This window comes from Aotus nancymaae, unplaced genomic scaffold, assembly GCF_030222135.1.
Source record: "Aotus nancymaae isolate 86718 unplaced genomic scaffold, 86718_ANA_hifiasm-v0.15.2.pri h1tg000041l, whole genome shotgun sequence".
In the NCBI taxonomy this organism is placed as follows: Eukaryota; Metazoa; Chordata; class Mammalia; order Primates; family Aotidae; genus Aotus; species Aotus nancymaae.
This window is the reverse complement of record NW_026988455.1, coordinates 22,311,056-22,326,427: the sequence shown is the minus strand read 5'-3', so window position 1 is coordinate 22,326,427 and position 15,372 is coordinate 22,311,056. Positions and strand designations below refer to the sequence as shown.

The following is a 15,372-nucleotide window of genomic DNA, read 5'->3' as shown; positions in this document are numbered from 1 at the left end:
ACTGATTGTTTTCTGGGCTTGCTAGAAATCTGAAGTGGATTTGGAAGGGAAGCAACTAGAGGCAGAGAGACAAGTCAGGTGAGACATCATGAATCACAGCAGGGAGAGATGAAGGGCTGAACTGAGGCAGTGACAGAGCACAGAAGTTAGGGAAAATTGATACTTAAGGAAGTAGACTGGGCAAGGTTTGATGGCCAGAGATGGGAGAGCACAAATGTATTCTCAAGTTCATGACTTGCTGGATAGATCCTGGTAGAACTAAAACTAGTTGGGAGGATTTGGATACTCTAGATGTTCATGCTCCACTGTATAATTTTTTAACATTAAGGAATTTTTTTTTAAAAAAAAACCGAATTACTGTCATCCTAGCATTTTGTGAAGCCGAGGCAGGAGGTATTTCTTGAGTCCAGGAGTTTGAGACCAGCCTGGGCAACATGGTGAGACCCTCGCTTACAAAAAATTAGCGGGGCATGGTGATGCATCCCTGTAGTCCCAGCTACTTGGGATGTTGAGGTGGAAGGATCTTTTGAACCCAGGAGGCTGATATTGCAGTGAGCCGAGATCACACCACTGCATTCCAGCCTGGGCGACAGAGCAAGACCCTGTTTTTTTTAAAAAAAATAAAAAATAAAAAAACCGGCTGTTTTTTTTGACAATGGCGGTTCCTGGAGTGGGTCTCTTGACCCGTTTGCACCTATATGCCCAGAGAAGAACGCGGGTCCAGCGGCGTCTTCAGGCTTCTGAGTTGCCCAGGAACTGTGGCCGAAGACCTCAGGAGAGACAAGCAGCCTTCGGGGAGCGTGGAGACAGGCTTTGAAGACAAGATTCCCAAAAAGAGATTCTCTGAGATGCAAAATGAAAGACGAGAACAGGCACAACGGACTGTTTTAATACATTGCCCAGAGAAAATCAGTGAAAAAAAGTTTCTTAAATATTTATCCCAACATGGACCTATTAATAATCATTTCTTCTATGAAAGCTTTGGTCTCTATGCTGTCGTAGAATTTTGCCAGAAGGAAAGTGTACATTCATTGCAGAATGAGACTCATGCTCCAAGCAAGGGCATGGAGGTGGCAATTCCATTCAAATCACGTTTCTTCAATCTGAAGTTGAAAAACCAGACTTCTGAACGGTCATGTGTGCAGACGAGTAATCAGTTGCCACCTTCAAGCAAGAAGCTTTTTGAAGTACTTTGTGATGCCGAAAGTATTGATGATCAGCTGAACACTCTCTTGAAGGAGTTCCAGCTAACAGAGGAGAACACTAAGCTCCAATATCTCACCTGTTCTCTTATTGAAGACATAGCAAATGCTTGTTTTCCGGACTGCATAGTCAGACCCTTTGGCTCCTCAGTGAATACTTTTGGGAAGTTAGGATGTGACTTGGACATGTTTTTGGATCTCAATGAAACCAGAAACCTCAGCGCTCACAAGACCTCAGGAAATTTTCTGATGGAATTTCAAGTGAAAAATGTTCCTTCCGAAAGAATTGCAACTCAGAAGATCCTGTCTGTGATAGGAGAGTGCCTTGACAACTTCAGCCCTGGTCGTGTGGGTGTGCAAAAAATACTAAATGCTCGGTATCCACTCGTGAAGTTCTCACAGCAGGCCTCTGGATTTCAGTGTGATGTGACTACGAACGATAGGATTGCCTTGACAAGTTCTGAACTCCTTTATATATACGGTGCCCTAGACTCAAGAGTGAGAGCCTTGGTGTTCACTGTACGATGCTGGGCTCGAGCACATTCACTAACAAGCAGTATTCTTGATGCATGGATTACAAATTTCTCCCTTACAATGATGGTCATCTTTTTTCTCCAGACAAGATCACCCCCTATTCTTCCAACACTGGATTCCTTACAAGCCCAGCAGATGCAGAAGATAAATGTATAACAGAAGGCAACAACTGCACATTTGTTCGTGACTTGAATAGAATTAAACCTTCAGAGAACACAGAAACATTAGAGTTACTACTGAAGGAATTTTTTGAATATTTCGGCAATTTTGCTTTCAATAAAAATTCCATAAATATTCGACAGGGAAGGGAGCAAAACAAACCTGATTCTTCTCCTCTGTACATTCAGAATCCATTTGAAACTTCTCTCAACACAAGCAAAACTGTAAATCAAAGCCAGCTGCAAAAATCTGTAGATTTGGCCCAAGAAAGTACCTGGATTTTACAACAGGAAGATCTAGATGGACCTTCCATATCAGGCAATCAGCCCTGGGGCCTGATAGCCCTGCTGCTACCATCTGGAGCAAACAGAAAATCCCTTGGCAAGAAGAAAAGCAGAAAGCCTACAAATGAAAGAATCAAAGTCTTGTTAGAATCCATAAAAAGTAACTGAACAGAAAATTTCACAAATACCAATGGGAAAAGAAAAATTAGTACTCAAACATAATGGCTGCTATGTTGTGTAAAGAACTGGTCTTACCCTATCAAATCATCTGTGGACTACTTGAAAAAACTGGTTTTAAACTTTCACAGATCTCAACTTTCATCTGATGTCACTTTTCATGATCTTCTCATTGGCTCCCTTTACCTGGTCTAAAGTTCTGGGATGTTTTCAGTCTGATACTCAGTGGCACTTTATTTCAACATCAGCTGTGGAGTGGGACAGTGCATTCCTGTAGCCCCAACTGCTCAGGAGGCTGAGGCAGGAGCATCTCCTGAGCCCAGGATTTTGAATGCATCGTGGACAACGTAGCAAGATTCCATCTCTAAAAAAATGAAAATAAACTAGCCACAAGGAACGGTAAAAGATTATTGTAATGTGCTTTGACTAATTAGATAAAGTATACTAAACAAATACTAAAACTCAGTTTTAGGATGAAACCATTGTTGATATCCACGTCAGTCCCTGTTTAGAGAACACTTCAAATGACTTTTAATTATGTATAATATGCTGGCAATGAATACATTAGCTTTAAAATTTGGTAGTGCTCTTGAATATGTATATTTGTATTTTTCAAGCAAAGTTCTCTTATTTACAAATACATTAAAGTGGGTTGGTACTGATATCAAAAAATGTTTATGTTTTTAGAACAGACACTTCAGTTACTGCATTCTTAGGTATTCCAAGCCAAATATGATGACATCAGCAGATTGGATTTTTTAAATATGGTTTGATTTTTCTGTTTTCAAAAGTAAAACCCTGTTTCTAACTAAAAAAAAAAAGAAAAAAAAACCTAAGTAAGCAGTTAAAATGATGATGAAATGTAGTTAGAGAAAAAAGCAAGTGTAACCATAAACAAAGAGGACACTGGAAGTAAAAATTCTAATTCTGAAAGATGGGCATGGAAGAGCTGCCCCAAATGCGTCTGTTCTTGATGAGGCGGCATTCAGGAGGTCAGATGGCACTGGAGTGAGAGCAAGACTGAACATTAAGTAGTTACTTTTGAAAGGCTACTTGTATCAAATAAGAAATGCACTAAAGGAAATTAGTTTTCCTACTAAATGCATGGGCTGAATCTTTCTTGAATGTTACTCTGGAGATTATGATGAGAAATCTGTTATTTTGACAATGTTCAAAGAGTTAATGTATTAAATTTAGAAGAACTTAAAAATGTATTTTATTGTAGTAAAACATACATAATATAAAATCTACTATTTTAACCATTTTCAAGTGTACAATTAAGTAGAATTAGGTACACTCTCATTGTTTTGAAACCATTACCACTATCAATCTCCAGAACTTTTTTATTATCCCAAACTGAAACTCTGTACCCATTATATAGTAACTCCCCTTTCCCCATCCCCAGCGAACTGCTGTTCTATTTCTGTGTTTATGAACTTGGCTATTCTAAATACCTCATATAAGTGCAATCATATTTTTTTCTGTGTCTGGATTACTTCAGTTTGCATTTTTAAGGTTTATCCATATTATAGTATGAAGAAGAATTATTTAAGTCTGAGTACTTATATACTCCATCATATATATACAACTCATTTGCTTATCCATTTACCTGTCAATGAACATTTAGGTTGCTTCCACCTTTAGCTATTGTGTTCATAGGCATGCTGCTATGAACATGGGTGTACAAATATCTATTTAAGTCCCTGCTTTCAGTTCTTCTGGGAAGTTATTCAAAAGTGGAATTGCTGGATTATATGAAAATTCTGTTTGATTTTTTGAGGAACTACCATATTATTTTCCACAGTACCTGCACCATTTGACAGTCCTGGCAACAGTTATCTACATCATTGATATCACTTATTCTTTTCTGTTTTGTTTTTTATATTAGCCATCCTAACAAATGTGATGTCTCATTGCAGTTTTGGTTTATATTTGACTAATTATTAGTGATGTCAAACATCTTTTCGTGTGCTTAATGGCCTTTTATATATCTTACTTGTAGAAGTGTCTGTTCAAGTTCTTTGCCCTTTTTTAAACAATTTTCTTGTCATTGAGTTGTAGGATTTTTTTTTGTATAATTTGGTTATCATTCTTTATCAAATGCATGATTTGAAAATATTTTCTCATTCTGTGTGTTGTCTTTTTACTCTGTTAATACTGGCCTTTGAAAAACAAAAGTTTTTCATTTTTATGAAATCCAATTTATCTACATTTTTGTTGCCTGTTTTTGGTGTTGTACCTAAGACATCATTGCCTAATTCAAGATTACAAGGATTTATTTCTACGTTTTCTCCCATGAGTTTTTTTGTTTTTGTTTTGAGACAAAGCCTCACTCTGTTGCCCAGGCTGGAATGCAGTGGCAAATCTCGGCTCACTACAACCTCTGCCTCCAGGTTCAAGTGATTCTCATGCCTCAGCCTCCCTACTAGCTAGGATTACAGATGCCCACCACCAAGCCCAGCTGATTTTTGTGTTTATTTAGTAGAGATGGGGTTTCACCTTGTTGGCCAGGCTGGCCTCAAACTCCTGACCTCAGGTGATCCATCTGACTTGGCCTCCCGAAGTTCTGGGATTTTAAGCATGAGCCACTGTGCCCGCCCTCTCCTATGAGTTTTATTGTATTAGTTCTTACATATTGGTCTATGGTTCATTTTGAGTTAATTTTTGCATATAATGTAAAGTGAGGGAAAAGTTTCAATCTTTTGCATCTGAATATCCAGTTTGCATGGCACCATTTGTCAAAAAGATTAGTCTTTCTCTATTAAATGGTCTTGGCAAAAACCATTTAACCATATATGCAGGGACTTATTTCGGAGCTTTCTATTCTATTTTATTGGTCTATTTGTGTATCTTTATGTCAGTACTACATTGTTTTGATTACTGCGGCTTTGTAGTAAGTTTTGAAATCAAGAAGTGTGAATCTTCCAATGTTGTCTTTCTTCTACAAGATTTTTTATATTTAGGATCGCTTCAGATTCCATATGAATTTTGGGAAAAGTTTATCTTTGCAAAACTGTAATTGAGATTCTGAAAAATTTTAATAGAAATTGCATTGAATTGCTGAATCGTTTGGGTAGTAATGACACTTTAGCAATATTGAGTCTTCCAATCCATGAATATGAAATATACCTTCATTTTTCAATGTCTTTTTAAATTTTACTCAGCAATGTTTTATAGTTTTCAGTCTTTTGCCTCTTTGGTTTAGTTTACTCCTAAGTATTTCATTCTTTTGATGCTACTGAAAATGAAATTTTTTTTAAATTTCCTTTTTGAATTGTTAATTGTTAATTTATAGAAATATATGTAATATTGGTGCATTGATTATGTACTATAGTTCTACAAAATTTGTTCATTAGTTCTGTCTGTTTGGTTTAGTTTACTCCTAAGCATTTTATTCTTTTGATGCTATTGAAAATGATTTTTTTTAATTTCCTTTTTGGACTGTTAATTGTTAATGTATAGAAATATATCTAATGTTTGTGTATTATGTATCTTGCAACTCTACAAAATTTGTTCATTAGTTCTAACATTTTATTATGGAATCTTTAGGGTTTTCCACATACAACATTATGTCATTCACTCATCACTTCCCTGGGTGAGGGAGCTTCCCTTGGCTCCATGTCATTTCTAGGTGGGCCATTGTCTTGCCTTGCTTTTCTTCTTTCTCTGTGGGTTGAGTTCCTTCCTCAATTAGTCCTAATGAGAGTCTCTGGATGTTCCAGCTGAAGGTACTGTATTTGCTAACCCCTTCCTTTCCTCTCCATGACATCGATGTATATTAGCTGCTTCTAGTCATTTGTCTGTGCAATTCCCCATATATTTTCCATTGATATTTTCTTTTGGTTGCTATGGGATTACATATACTATCCTAAATTTATAACAATCTAATTAATACTAATTTAACTTCAATCACATACAAAACTCTACTCCTCTATAGTCCGTTTTTCACCGTGCTATTGCTGCCATAAATTATATCTTTATACATGGTAAACACACTAGTATATATTTATACTTATTTTTATGCATTTGTCTTTTAATTCTGAAGAAAATACAAAGTTGAGTTACAAACCAAAATTACAACAAAACTGGTTATTATATGTCCCCAGGTACTTTACTTACTAGAGATTTTTATAACTTCAAAAGGTATTGCTTTACTGTCTAGTGTCCTTCTATTTTAACTTTGAGAACTCCCTTTATAGTGTCTTACAGGACAGATTCAGTGATAATTAATTCTGCTAGCTTTCATTTATCTGGGAATTTCCTAACAATTCATTTGTGAAGGACAGGTTTGCTCAATACAGAATTCTCAGTTGACAGTTGTTTTTCTTTCAGCATTGAATGTATCTTTCCATTTTTTTCTGGCCTACAGGGTTTCTTCTGAGAAATGTATTAATAATCTTACTATCACTCGAACATGACATTTAACTTTTCTTTTGCCATTTTCAAGATTCTCTCTTTGTCTGTGGCTTTTGACAGTTTGATTATAATTTGTCACAGTGTTGGTCTGATTCAATTTATTCTACTTGAAGTTTATGGAGATTCTTTGATTTTTAGATTCACATCTTTCATTAAATTAAGAAAGTTTCCAGTTAATATATTTTTTAAATAATCTCTCTGCCCTTTTTCTCTCTTCTCCTCTAAAACTCACATAATGTGTATATTGGTCAGCTTAATGGTACACCACAAATCCCTCAGGCTCTGTTCACTTTTCTTCTATTTTTTGTTTATTTCTGCTGCTTAGATTCAATAATTTTAATTTTCCTGTCTTCACATTTACTGATTCTTTCTCTTATTTATGTATTTATTTTTTTAAGATGGAGTCTTACTCTGTTGCCCAGGCTGGAGTGCAGTGACAAATCCCAGCTCACTACGACCTCCCAGGTTCAAGCAATTCTCCTGCCTCAGCCTCCCAAGTAGCTGGGATTACAGGCACCCAACACCACGCCTGGCTAATTTTTTGTATTTTTAGTAGAGATGGGTTTTCACCATGTTGGCCAGGCTGGTCTTGAACTTCTGACCTCAAGTGATTTACCTGCCTCAGTCTCCCAAATTGCTAAGATTACAGGCATAAGCCACCACACCTGGCCCCCTGATTCTTTCTTATGCTTACTAAAATCTTTTGTTAAGCCACTCTAGTAAAGTTTTAATTCAAAACTTATATTTTTCACCTTTAGAATTTCTGTTTGGTTTCTTTTCATAATTCACATCTCTTTGCTGATATTCTCATTTCATTTGTATTTAATTTCCCTTAGTTCTTTTTACTCTTTTCAGCTCTTTGAGCATATTCAAGAGCAGTTGTTTTAAAGTCTTTTCTAGTAAGGTCAATATCTATGCTTCTTCATGGACAGGTCCTGTTAATTTCTTTTCTTTTATTGAGTAGGTCATATTTTTCTATTACTTTATATGCCTTGTGATATTTTGTTAAAAATTGAACATTTGAAAAACAAAAAACAGGCACTTCTCCAAGTCTTCACAGACTGACTTTTTGCTAGGGCCATCCATGACTGCTTCACTGGTTGTGCTCTGAGCCTAAGGATTGGCCTGAATTGAAAGCTCAAGGTCTTCTTATACCTTTTTCTGAACATGCTTTGTACATGGGCGTATGTCTTGCTTTCTCAATTCCCCAGTATACAAAGCTTTTGAAAATCCTAATATCACAAAAAGTCTTATCCTACCTTCTTTTAATTCTGAGGAAAATAAAATGTTGAGTTATAAATCAAAATTATAATAAAGCTGGTATTTTTATTTTCCCCAAGTACTTAACTTACCAGAAATATTTATATCTTCATAAGGTCTAAAATGGTCAATTGAATATCTCTACTATTATCTCCTGCCCAGGCATTTGGTGTCTGTAGTCTTTCTGAAGCTTTCACAAGCAGTTATGGCTGCCTTCCTCATCTGAGATCTGAGTTAAACAATACAGAGACCACTTCTTTCAACAGCCCCCAGACAGTTTAGGACATTGCAAGTGAGGTCTGCTCTGCTCTCTGGTTTGAGTGATGGAATTTGGAACTGGGTCCTACCTCCTCCAGACTAAGACCACTCTGTGCTAAAAGGGAAAAAGGTATTTAAAAATACCACAAAGTGTTCTATCATTTTGAATGAAGCTCTTTCTTGTTTGGGTGTTTTCTTGGATACTGTAGACGTTTTGCTGTTTCCCAGAGCTCTTCTAAGGTTAGTTCAGCCCGTTTCTCATTGTTTTTTGATGTTCCATGTAAGAATGATAGCTGGGAGCTTCCTAGTCTGCAGTGTTGCTAATGTCACTCTTTTCCATAGCATTTGTTTTAAAAACAGCTCTAAAAATTAAATGCTCACCTTCATAAATAGGCTTGCAAAGATGGGAAAGTGGGCCTAAACTATCAGTTTTATGTTGCTTGACTCCAGCACCTATATTAGTTGCCAAAACTAATGCTTAGGCTCTGAGTGTCCAGATATACAGGTTTTGTCTAGCATCTGACTGAACTGTGCTAACAAAGTTCATTCCTAAGTTGGTGAGACTACTGGGTCAACTCACTAATATGTATCAGAGTAATGGCCCTAATAGTTTAATATATTGTACATAATGTACTACCATTATAATAAATGGTGTTTATTTAGCCATTTCTAAGTCATAATTCATTCAGAATTTCAGTATAGCATCCCAGAGAAAGAATAATTTGAAAACCACCTATGACTTAATATTTTGAATTTGTGATATTATTGAAATTATCTTTACGACTTTGGCCCTGGGAGAAAAATAGAGGGCCTCTCTTCTGTTTTCTCCACAGTTACAATGAGTTTGAGGATACATTGGGCTGTACTGGGGGTTACACATGGGAAAGTGAAAAGAGGGTTCAGTTCTGCAAGATCAGCCCTCCCTTCACCTGAGTCCTTCCCCTTCTAAATTTAATTTCTCCAGCTACTGACAGATCTTCTCTGTGCTATACTGACAGGGTAAGAAGGAGTTCAGCCAGCCATTAGCCCTGCTACTATAGGAAGAAAGAATGAAGAGGAGAGAGGATATAATCATGAATGCAATTTGCAAAAAGAATTTATATAAATCTTTGGAGCAGCTATGTGGTGTATCATATTTAGTCATTTTCTGTTGGTTTTATTTTTCTTACCACTGAACACATGTCCACCAATAAATGAAGAAAAGTATATATCTGGAAGATAGACAATAGAATACCAACACAGGAATAATAAATATCCCTAGAAAATTTGAACAGAAAATAACAAATATTAAAGATGTAATTTCTAAATGCTTGAAACGATCTAAATCTACATATTTAAAGGGTACAACATGTCACAGCAAAGGTAGACACAGAATAATTAACCGGGAACATAAACTGCTAATAGTAATAGCCTTTTAAATATAAAGAAACAATCAAATTATATGAATAATGTACAAGCTTTCTTCCTCCTGCAAAGACAAAACTACCTGGGATGAAGGAACTCAGGCTTACAGGCCAGCTGCAGACTTTCTCCATAGCAAAATTTAAGAAAGGAAATGAGAACAGTATAGAGAAGTTTTAGGAAAATAACAGTTAGATCCTGAATGTTTCCCTAGACTACCTATTTTTAATTCACAAAAATAAAATGACACTAACCAAAGTTTTACACAAAGAGAAAGCCAAATACTAGCTGACACAAACTCGTCTTGAGTGGGAGATGGGAACAAAAAAGAACGTCAGGAAACCAAGAGGCCAACAGGAAATCTGTAAGAACACTGGGCAATACAACTCAAGCTGAAATGTATGGGAACTATGGTTGCAAAATGACATGTAAATGTTATAAAATAACACGAATTACAAAAAAAAAGGCATTATTGCTATAGTTTGGATGTTGTCCCCTCAAAACCTCATGTTGAAATTTGATCCTCAATTTTGGAGGTGAAGCCTAATGAGCAGGGTTTGGGCCATGGGGACAGATCGCTTATTAATAGACTAATACCCTCCCTGTGGACCAGCAAGTTCTCACTTCACTCATTCCAGTGAGAGGTGGTGGTTCAAAACAGCCTGACATCTCCCTTCTTTCTCTCTTGCTTCCTCTCTCCCCATGTGAGCTGCACACTGGCTCCCCTTTACCTTCCACCATGAATATGGAAATAGCCTATGGTTGTCACCAAGCCAAGCAGATGCTGGCACCATGCTCCTTGTACAGCCTGCAGAAGCGTAAGACAAATAAAACATCTTTACCTTATAAATTACCCAGTCTTCTGTAGTCCTTTATAACAACACTGAATGGACTAAGACAATCATGTAATTAACTAGATTGCAGGTGTGATCGGGAAAAAAGATGAGAGTCCTTGGAATCTTTCCTCATCTTGAATGGAGTCAGGAGACATTGTCAGGCCAATCTTGAGTTTAGGTTCAAATAGAGACTTAGTCAGTTTTTAAAACATAATCAATTAACCAAGAGAAGGACTACCGTTAGTGTAGGATCTGTTAAAAGAAAACTTCAGGTAAATTAAATTTAGCAAAGTCTAATTGAGCAAGAAAAAAAAAAGCAGTTCATGAATCAGGAAGCCTCCAGAGTCTCAACAGATTCAGAGACTCCAGGGATGCCTTGTGGTCAGAACAAATTTATAGACAAAAAGGGAACGTGACATACAGTGAGTTGCAGAAACAGCTGACTTGGTTACAGTTACCATTTGCCTTATTTGAACACAGTCTGAACACTCAGCAGTGTATCATTGGTTGAAGTATGGCCAAGATTCAGTGACTGTTACAGATGCATACGCCTAAGTTAGGTTTTCAATCTTGTCTGCCAACTAAGTTAGGTTACAGTTTGTCCACAAGAACTCAAATATAGAAGTATGGAGTCCTTCTCAGGCCATGTTTAGTTCACTTTAACAATTGCCCCCTTTTGGTCACCCTCTCAATTTAGAGAGGTTAACCAAAACTTTAGGCATTGATGCCACTCACTGCCACCATCATAAAGACTCATTTGGTCTCAGTGTGGAATTCACGGGTCTTCTTTAGTTTTCGTATGGAGCTTCACAGGTCTTCTTTGGTGTCAATGTGGAACTCACCAGTCACGCTTTGTACCAGCTGAATGATTCTTCATGTCCTTGCTGACCCAGTTGGGTGAGACCATTCAACTCTCAATGGATGACTGCATACAAAACATTTAAGACTTGAGAGGATACAGTGTACCGGGGGACTATGATTATGACTATCAAGATGATACCAAAATGCCAAGGCATACTCTTTAATAATAGTTCTTATGAAATGAACTGAACCAAAGTAACCAAGTTAAGGTTCAGACAACATAGGCACTTCAACAGTATTAGGGTCTAATTGGCCATAGTCCCCATTTGGAGTGTGATAGCAATTAAGGACCATAGTTTACTGTAAAGTCTCATGATTTAAAGAGGCATTCGTTTTCATCCTAGTAGGTTTCCAAGTTATTTGACTTGTATATTGCCAGTCATATACAGATTAGAGATCCCTGGAAATATGAAGATTAGAGACCCTTGGAAAATGCAAGCTTGCCATCCACCACTTAGGATGCCTACAAACCAACTGTTAATTGCTCCTGTAAACACATCATGGGTTCCTTTCTCTTGAGAGATTGCTTTAATGTATTTGGTGGCAGTGTCTAAGGAAACAGCAGTATCAGCCACCTGTTAAATTAGGCTTTCTGTAGTAACAAAATAAGGGGAGAAGTAAATACAACATTTAATTTTGTTCAACACCAAACACAGGTCTCCAGCTTGAGCAAAAAGAAGTTCTAAGGCTGCGTGATGTTCCATTAAGTGTTTTTGTTGAATATGTATGTTGTCATCTACCTTTTGGAGAGTAGCTTCTACCTGTTGGCTACAAAATCCAAGGTGTTTCCCAATTTATAAATTAGCTTTAAATTCCCTACTAATGACACCTCAGTACCACCAAGAGTGAGCCCCCAGGATCCCACTGGAATCTTTCCTCAGTGCAAACTAGCTTATCCTCGTTTATTTCAAGGCTAGTGCTAATTTCAGTTATTGATCATTTGGACCTCCAATTATAAGAGCTATCATGAGAATTTTCAGGGGAAGCTATTCAAAAGGCAGGAGCAATCCAGGCCAAATAACAAGATCCAGACCAACAGGGAGGCAGAATGGAATATGCAGATTCTCCACAGACCCAATATAGACCCTCGGGGGTTGAAAAGAGGGCCACTAGTTGCATTTGAGCAGGAGTCAGTCAGGTTTGCTCATCCATAAATCTTCATAGCTCCTGAACAATGTCCAGTGGGAAATTTACCTTTTTGTGGCCCCTTTATAGCATGTTGTAAGTGTGTTTAACCACATCTAGTAAAAAGAGACCCTACTGAATTTAATCCAGTTACATTACACAAGCAATTACTTGTACCAACACACATAATTCCAAAATCTTGAGTGTGTGATGCCTAAAGGCACAATATACTTTCTGCAGGAATCACTTGAATTGGCTTTTGATATTTGGTAATGATCGAGTTGTCAACTGGAAAAGTTAGAGTGTTGTTTTTAGTGGGTGTAAAAAGCAAGTAGCAGTGATGTTTAGAATATCAAGAATAGCTTTCAGGCCGAGTGCAGTGGCTCACACCTGTAATCCCAGCACTTCGGGAGGCTAAGGCAGGCCGATTGCATGAGGTCAGGAGTTTGAGACCAGCCTGGCCAACATGGTAAAACCCTGTCTACAAGAAACAGGAAAATTATCTGGGCATGGTGGGGCATGCCTGTAGTACCATCTACTCGGGAAGCTGAGGCACAAGAATTGCTTGAGCCTGGGAGGCAGAGGTTGTAGTGAGCCAAGATCATGCCATTGCATTCCAGCTTGGGTGACAGAGCAAGACTCTGTCTCAAAAAAAAAAAAAAAAAGCTTTTCATTCTTTCCTTGGAGTTTCAGGGTGATTCTCATTGGGAACACAGAGAGGGATCGGCATAGTGAAAGTGTTTCCTGATTTTTTGGCATTAGCCCACAAACCCAACAGTTACTCTGGTTTTGTGCTACAGCATAAGCTCAAACTAAAGTCATCCACTGATTATGCTCCCATGGGTTTTCCTCCAGGAAAGGCTTAGGAAAAATGAGGAAAACAGAAAAAGACATGAGGCTTTCATGATGGTAGCAAAGTCTTGAATCATGATCTTAGGAAAGCTGTCCACAACTAGAATGTTGTTTGCTTCTGGGGAGAGATTTCCTTGGTCAGTTTTACCTTAAAGTCTCCAACAGGTATACGGTTCCAGGAGTTTGAAGGAGCCCTGTTGAGTTGTGAGACATGGACCCAAGATTCAAGGCCCTGAAGCTTCACTGTAGTGTGGGTGGTGAGAAGGACTTGGTATACTCCCTTCCAATGAGGTTCAAGAGCAGTCTTCCTCCGATGTCATTTCCAGAAGACTCAGTCTCCAGGTTCCAGATCATGGAAGATTTGATTGTCCTCAGTTAGTGGATCTCAAAAAGCTTACTTTCCCTGGTGGGCGTATACTTTGGCATAATACATTAAACCTTTGCAGTATTTAGTCACATCAGAATATAAGAGAGTAGGAGAAGCATGAGGTGCTATTATTAGGGACACAGGCCTTTCAGTGACTATTTCATAAAGGGTCAACTTATGTTTTCCAATGAAAGTGAATCCAGTTGCCATTAAAACCAAGGTAACCCAATTGATTCAGTTGACTTTGCCAATCAGTTCTAATACACCATTTGTTCTTCCAACCTTTCCAGAAGATAGGGACAATGGTAGTGTCACTGTGTTGGTAACACCTTATGTAACTGCTTTGTAACTTGCCCAGTAAAATGAATTAGGCTATCATTGGAGATTTTTCCAGGGATCTTCCATAAAGGAAAAAAAATTTTTTTTTTTTAGACAGAGTCTTGCTCTGTCACCCAGGCTGGAGTGCAATGGCGTGATTTTGGCTCACTGTAACCTCTGCCTCCCGGGTTCAAGTGATTCTCCTGCTTCAGCCTCCTGAGTAGCTGGGATTGCAGTGCCTGCCATCACACTCAGCTAATTTTTTTGTATTTTTAGTAGAGACAGGGTTTCACCATGTTGGTCCAGCTGGTATCAAACTTCTGACCTTGTGATCTGCCTGCCTTGGCCTCCCAAAGTGCTGGGATTACATGCATGAGCCACCGCGCCCAGCCAGGAAAATCATTTTCTACTAATTTCTTAGTTACTGTCATAACAACAGCTTTCTTACATGGGAAGGCCTCTATCCAACCAGAAAACATGCAAACTATTACAAGACCGTACTGATACCCCACTGAAGGTGACAACTGAATGAAGTTCTTCTATAGATGCTCAACTGGTCCATCACGTGGTAGACATACACCACCTGAAGCTTCTATTGTTTTTCCAGGATTATGAGTTTGACAAGTCAAACATTGGTTATAAACCATTTTAACAATTTTGGAACCATCACCCAACCAGTATTTTTTCATATTTTTGGACCATTTTACCTGTTCCACAATGAGTTGTGGAGTACAGAGCTTTCAACAGTTGAAGCTTCAAAGACTCAGGGAGGACCACGCAGCTGTCTGGGCCCTCGATGAGTCTGTGCTTCACATTAAACTTACATCCTTTTAGATGCCAATTTTTTGTTTTTCCAAATGAGGTGCATTGCACTGTTTCTGAAATAAGTCATCATAAGGAAGCTGGCTTGGATTAATCTTATGGATTTCATTCAGATTGCATATCTTAATAGTGTGAGTAGCTGATTTAGCATAAAAATCTGCTAAGGCATTTCCCTGATATTCGGTTTAGTTCTATAAGTATGAGCTTCAATCTTAATAACAGCAATCTGCAGTGGTAACAGAATAGCAAAAGGAGTTTATCTGCGTGGAGTCCATTTTTGATGCGGATTCCACTAGAAGTGAGAAACCCTTGTGGTTTTCATATCATACCAAAATAATCTACTATTCTGAAAGCATATCTGCTATCTGTATAATATTTACTGATTTGTCCTTAGCTATATGACAAGCTTGGGTGAGGGCAAAAAGTTCCACAAGTTGGGCTGACTTAAATGGAGAAAGCGTTCCCTTCTCTATCAACTAATTTTGGGTGGTAACAGCATA

The 15,372-nt window shown here is 37.9% G+C and overlaps 1 protein-coding gene across 1 annotated transcript; it reads left to right on the top strand.

Annotated features, from left to right (window-relative positions):
* Positions 1-655: 655 nt before the first annotated feature.
* LOC105709661 (poly(A) RNA polymerase, mitochondrial-like) lies at positions 656-2,446 on the top strand. Its single transcript, XM_064361282.1, is given in 3 exon segments — positions 656-726; positions 728-1,863; positions 1,866-2,446. Coding segments are annotated over 3 exon segments (1,743 nt in total). The 3' UTR covers positions 2,402-2,446.
* The last annotated feature ends 12,926 nt before the right edge of the window (positions 2,447-15,372 follow it).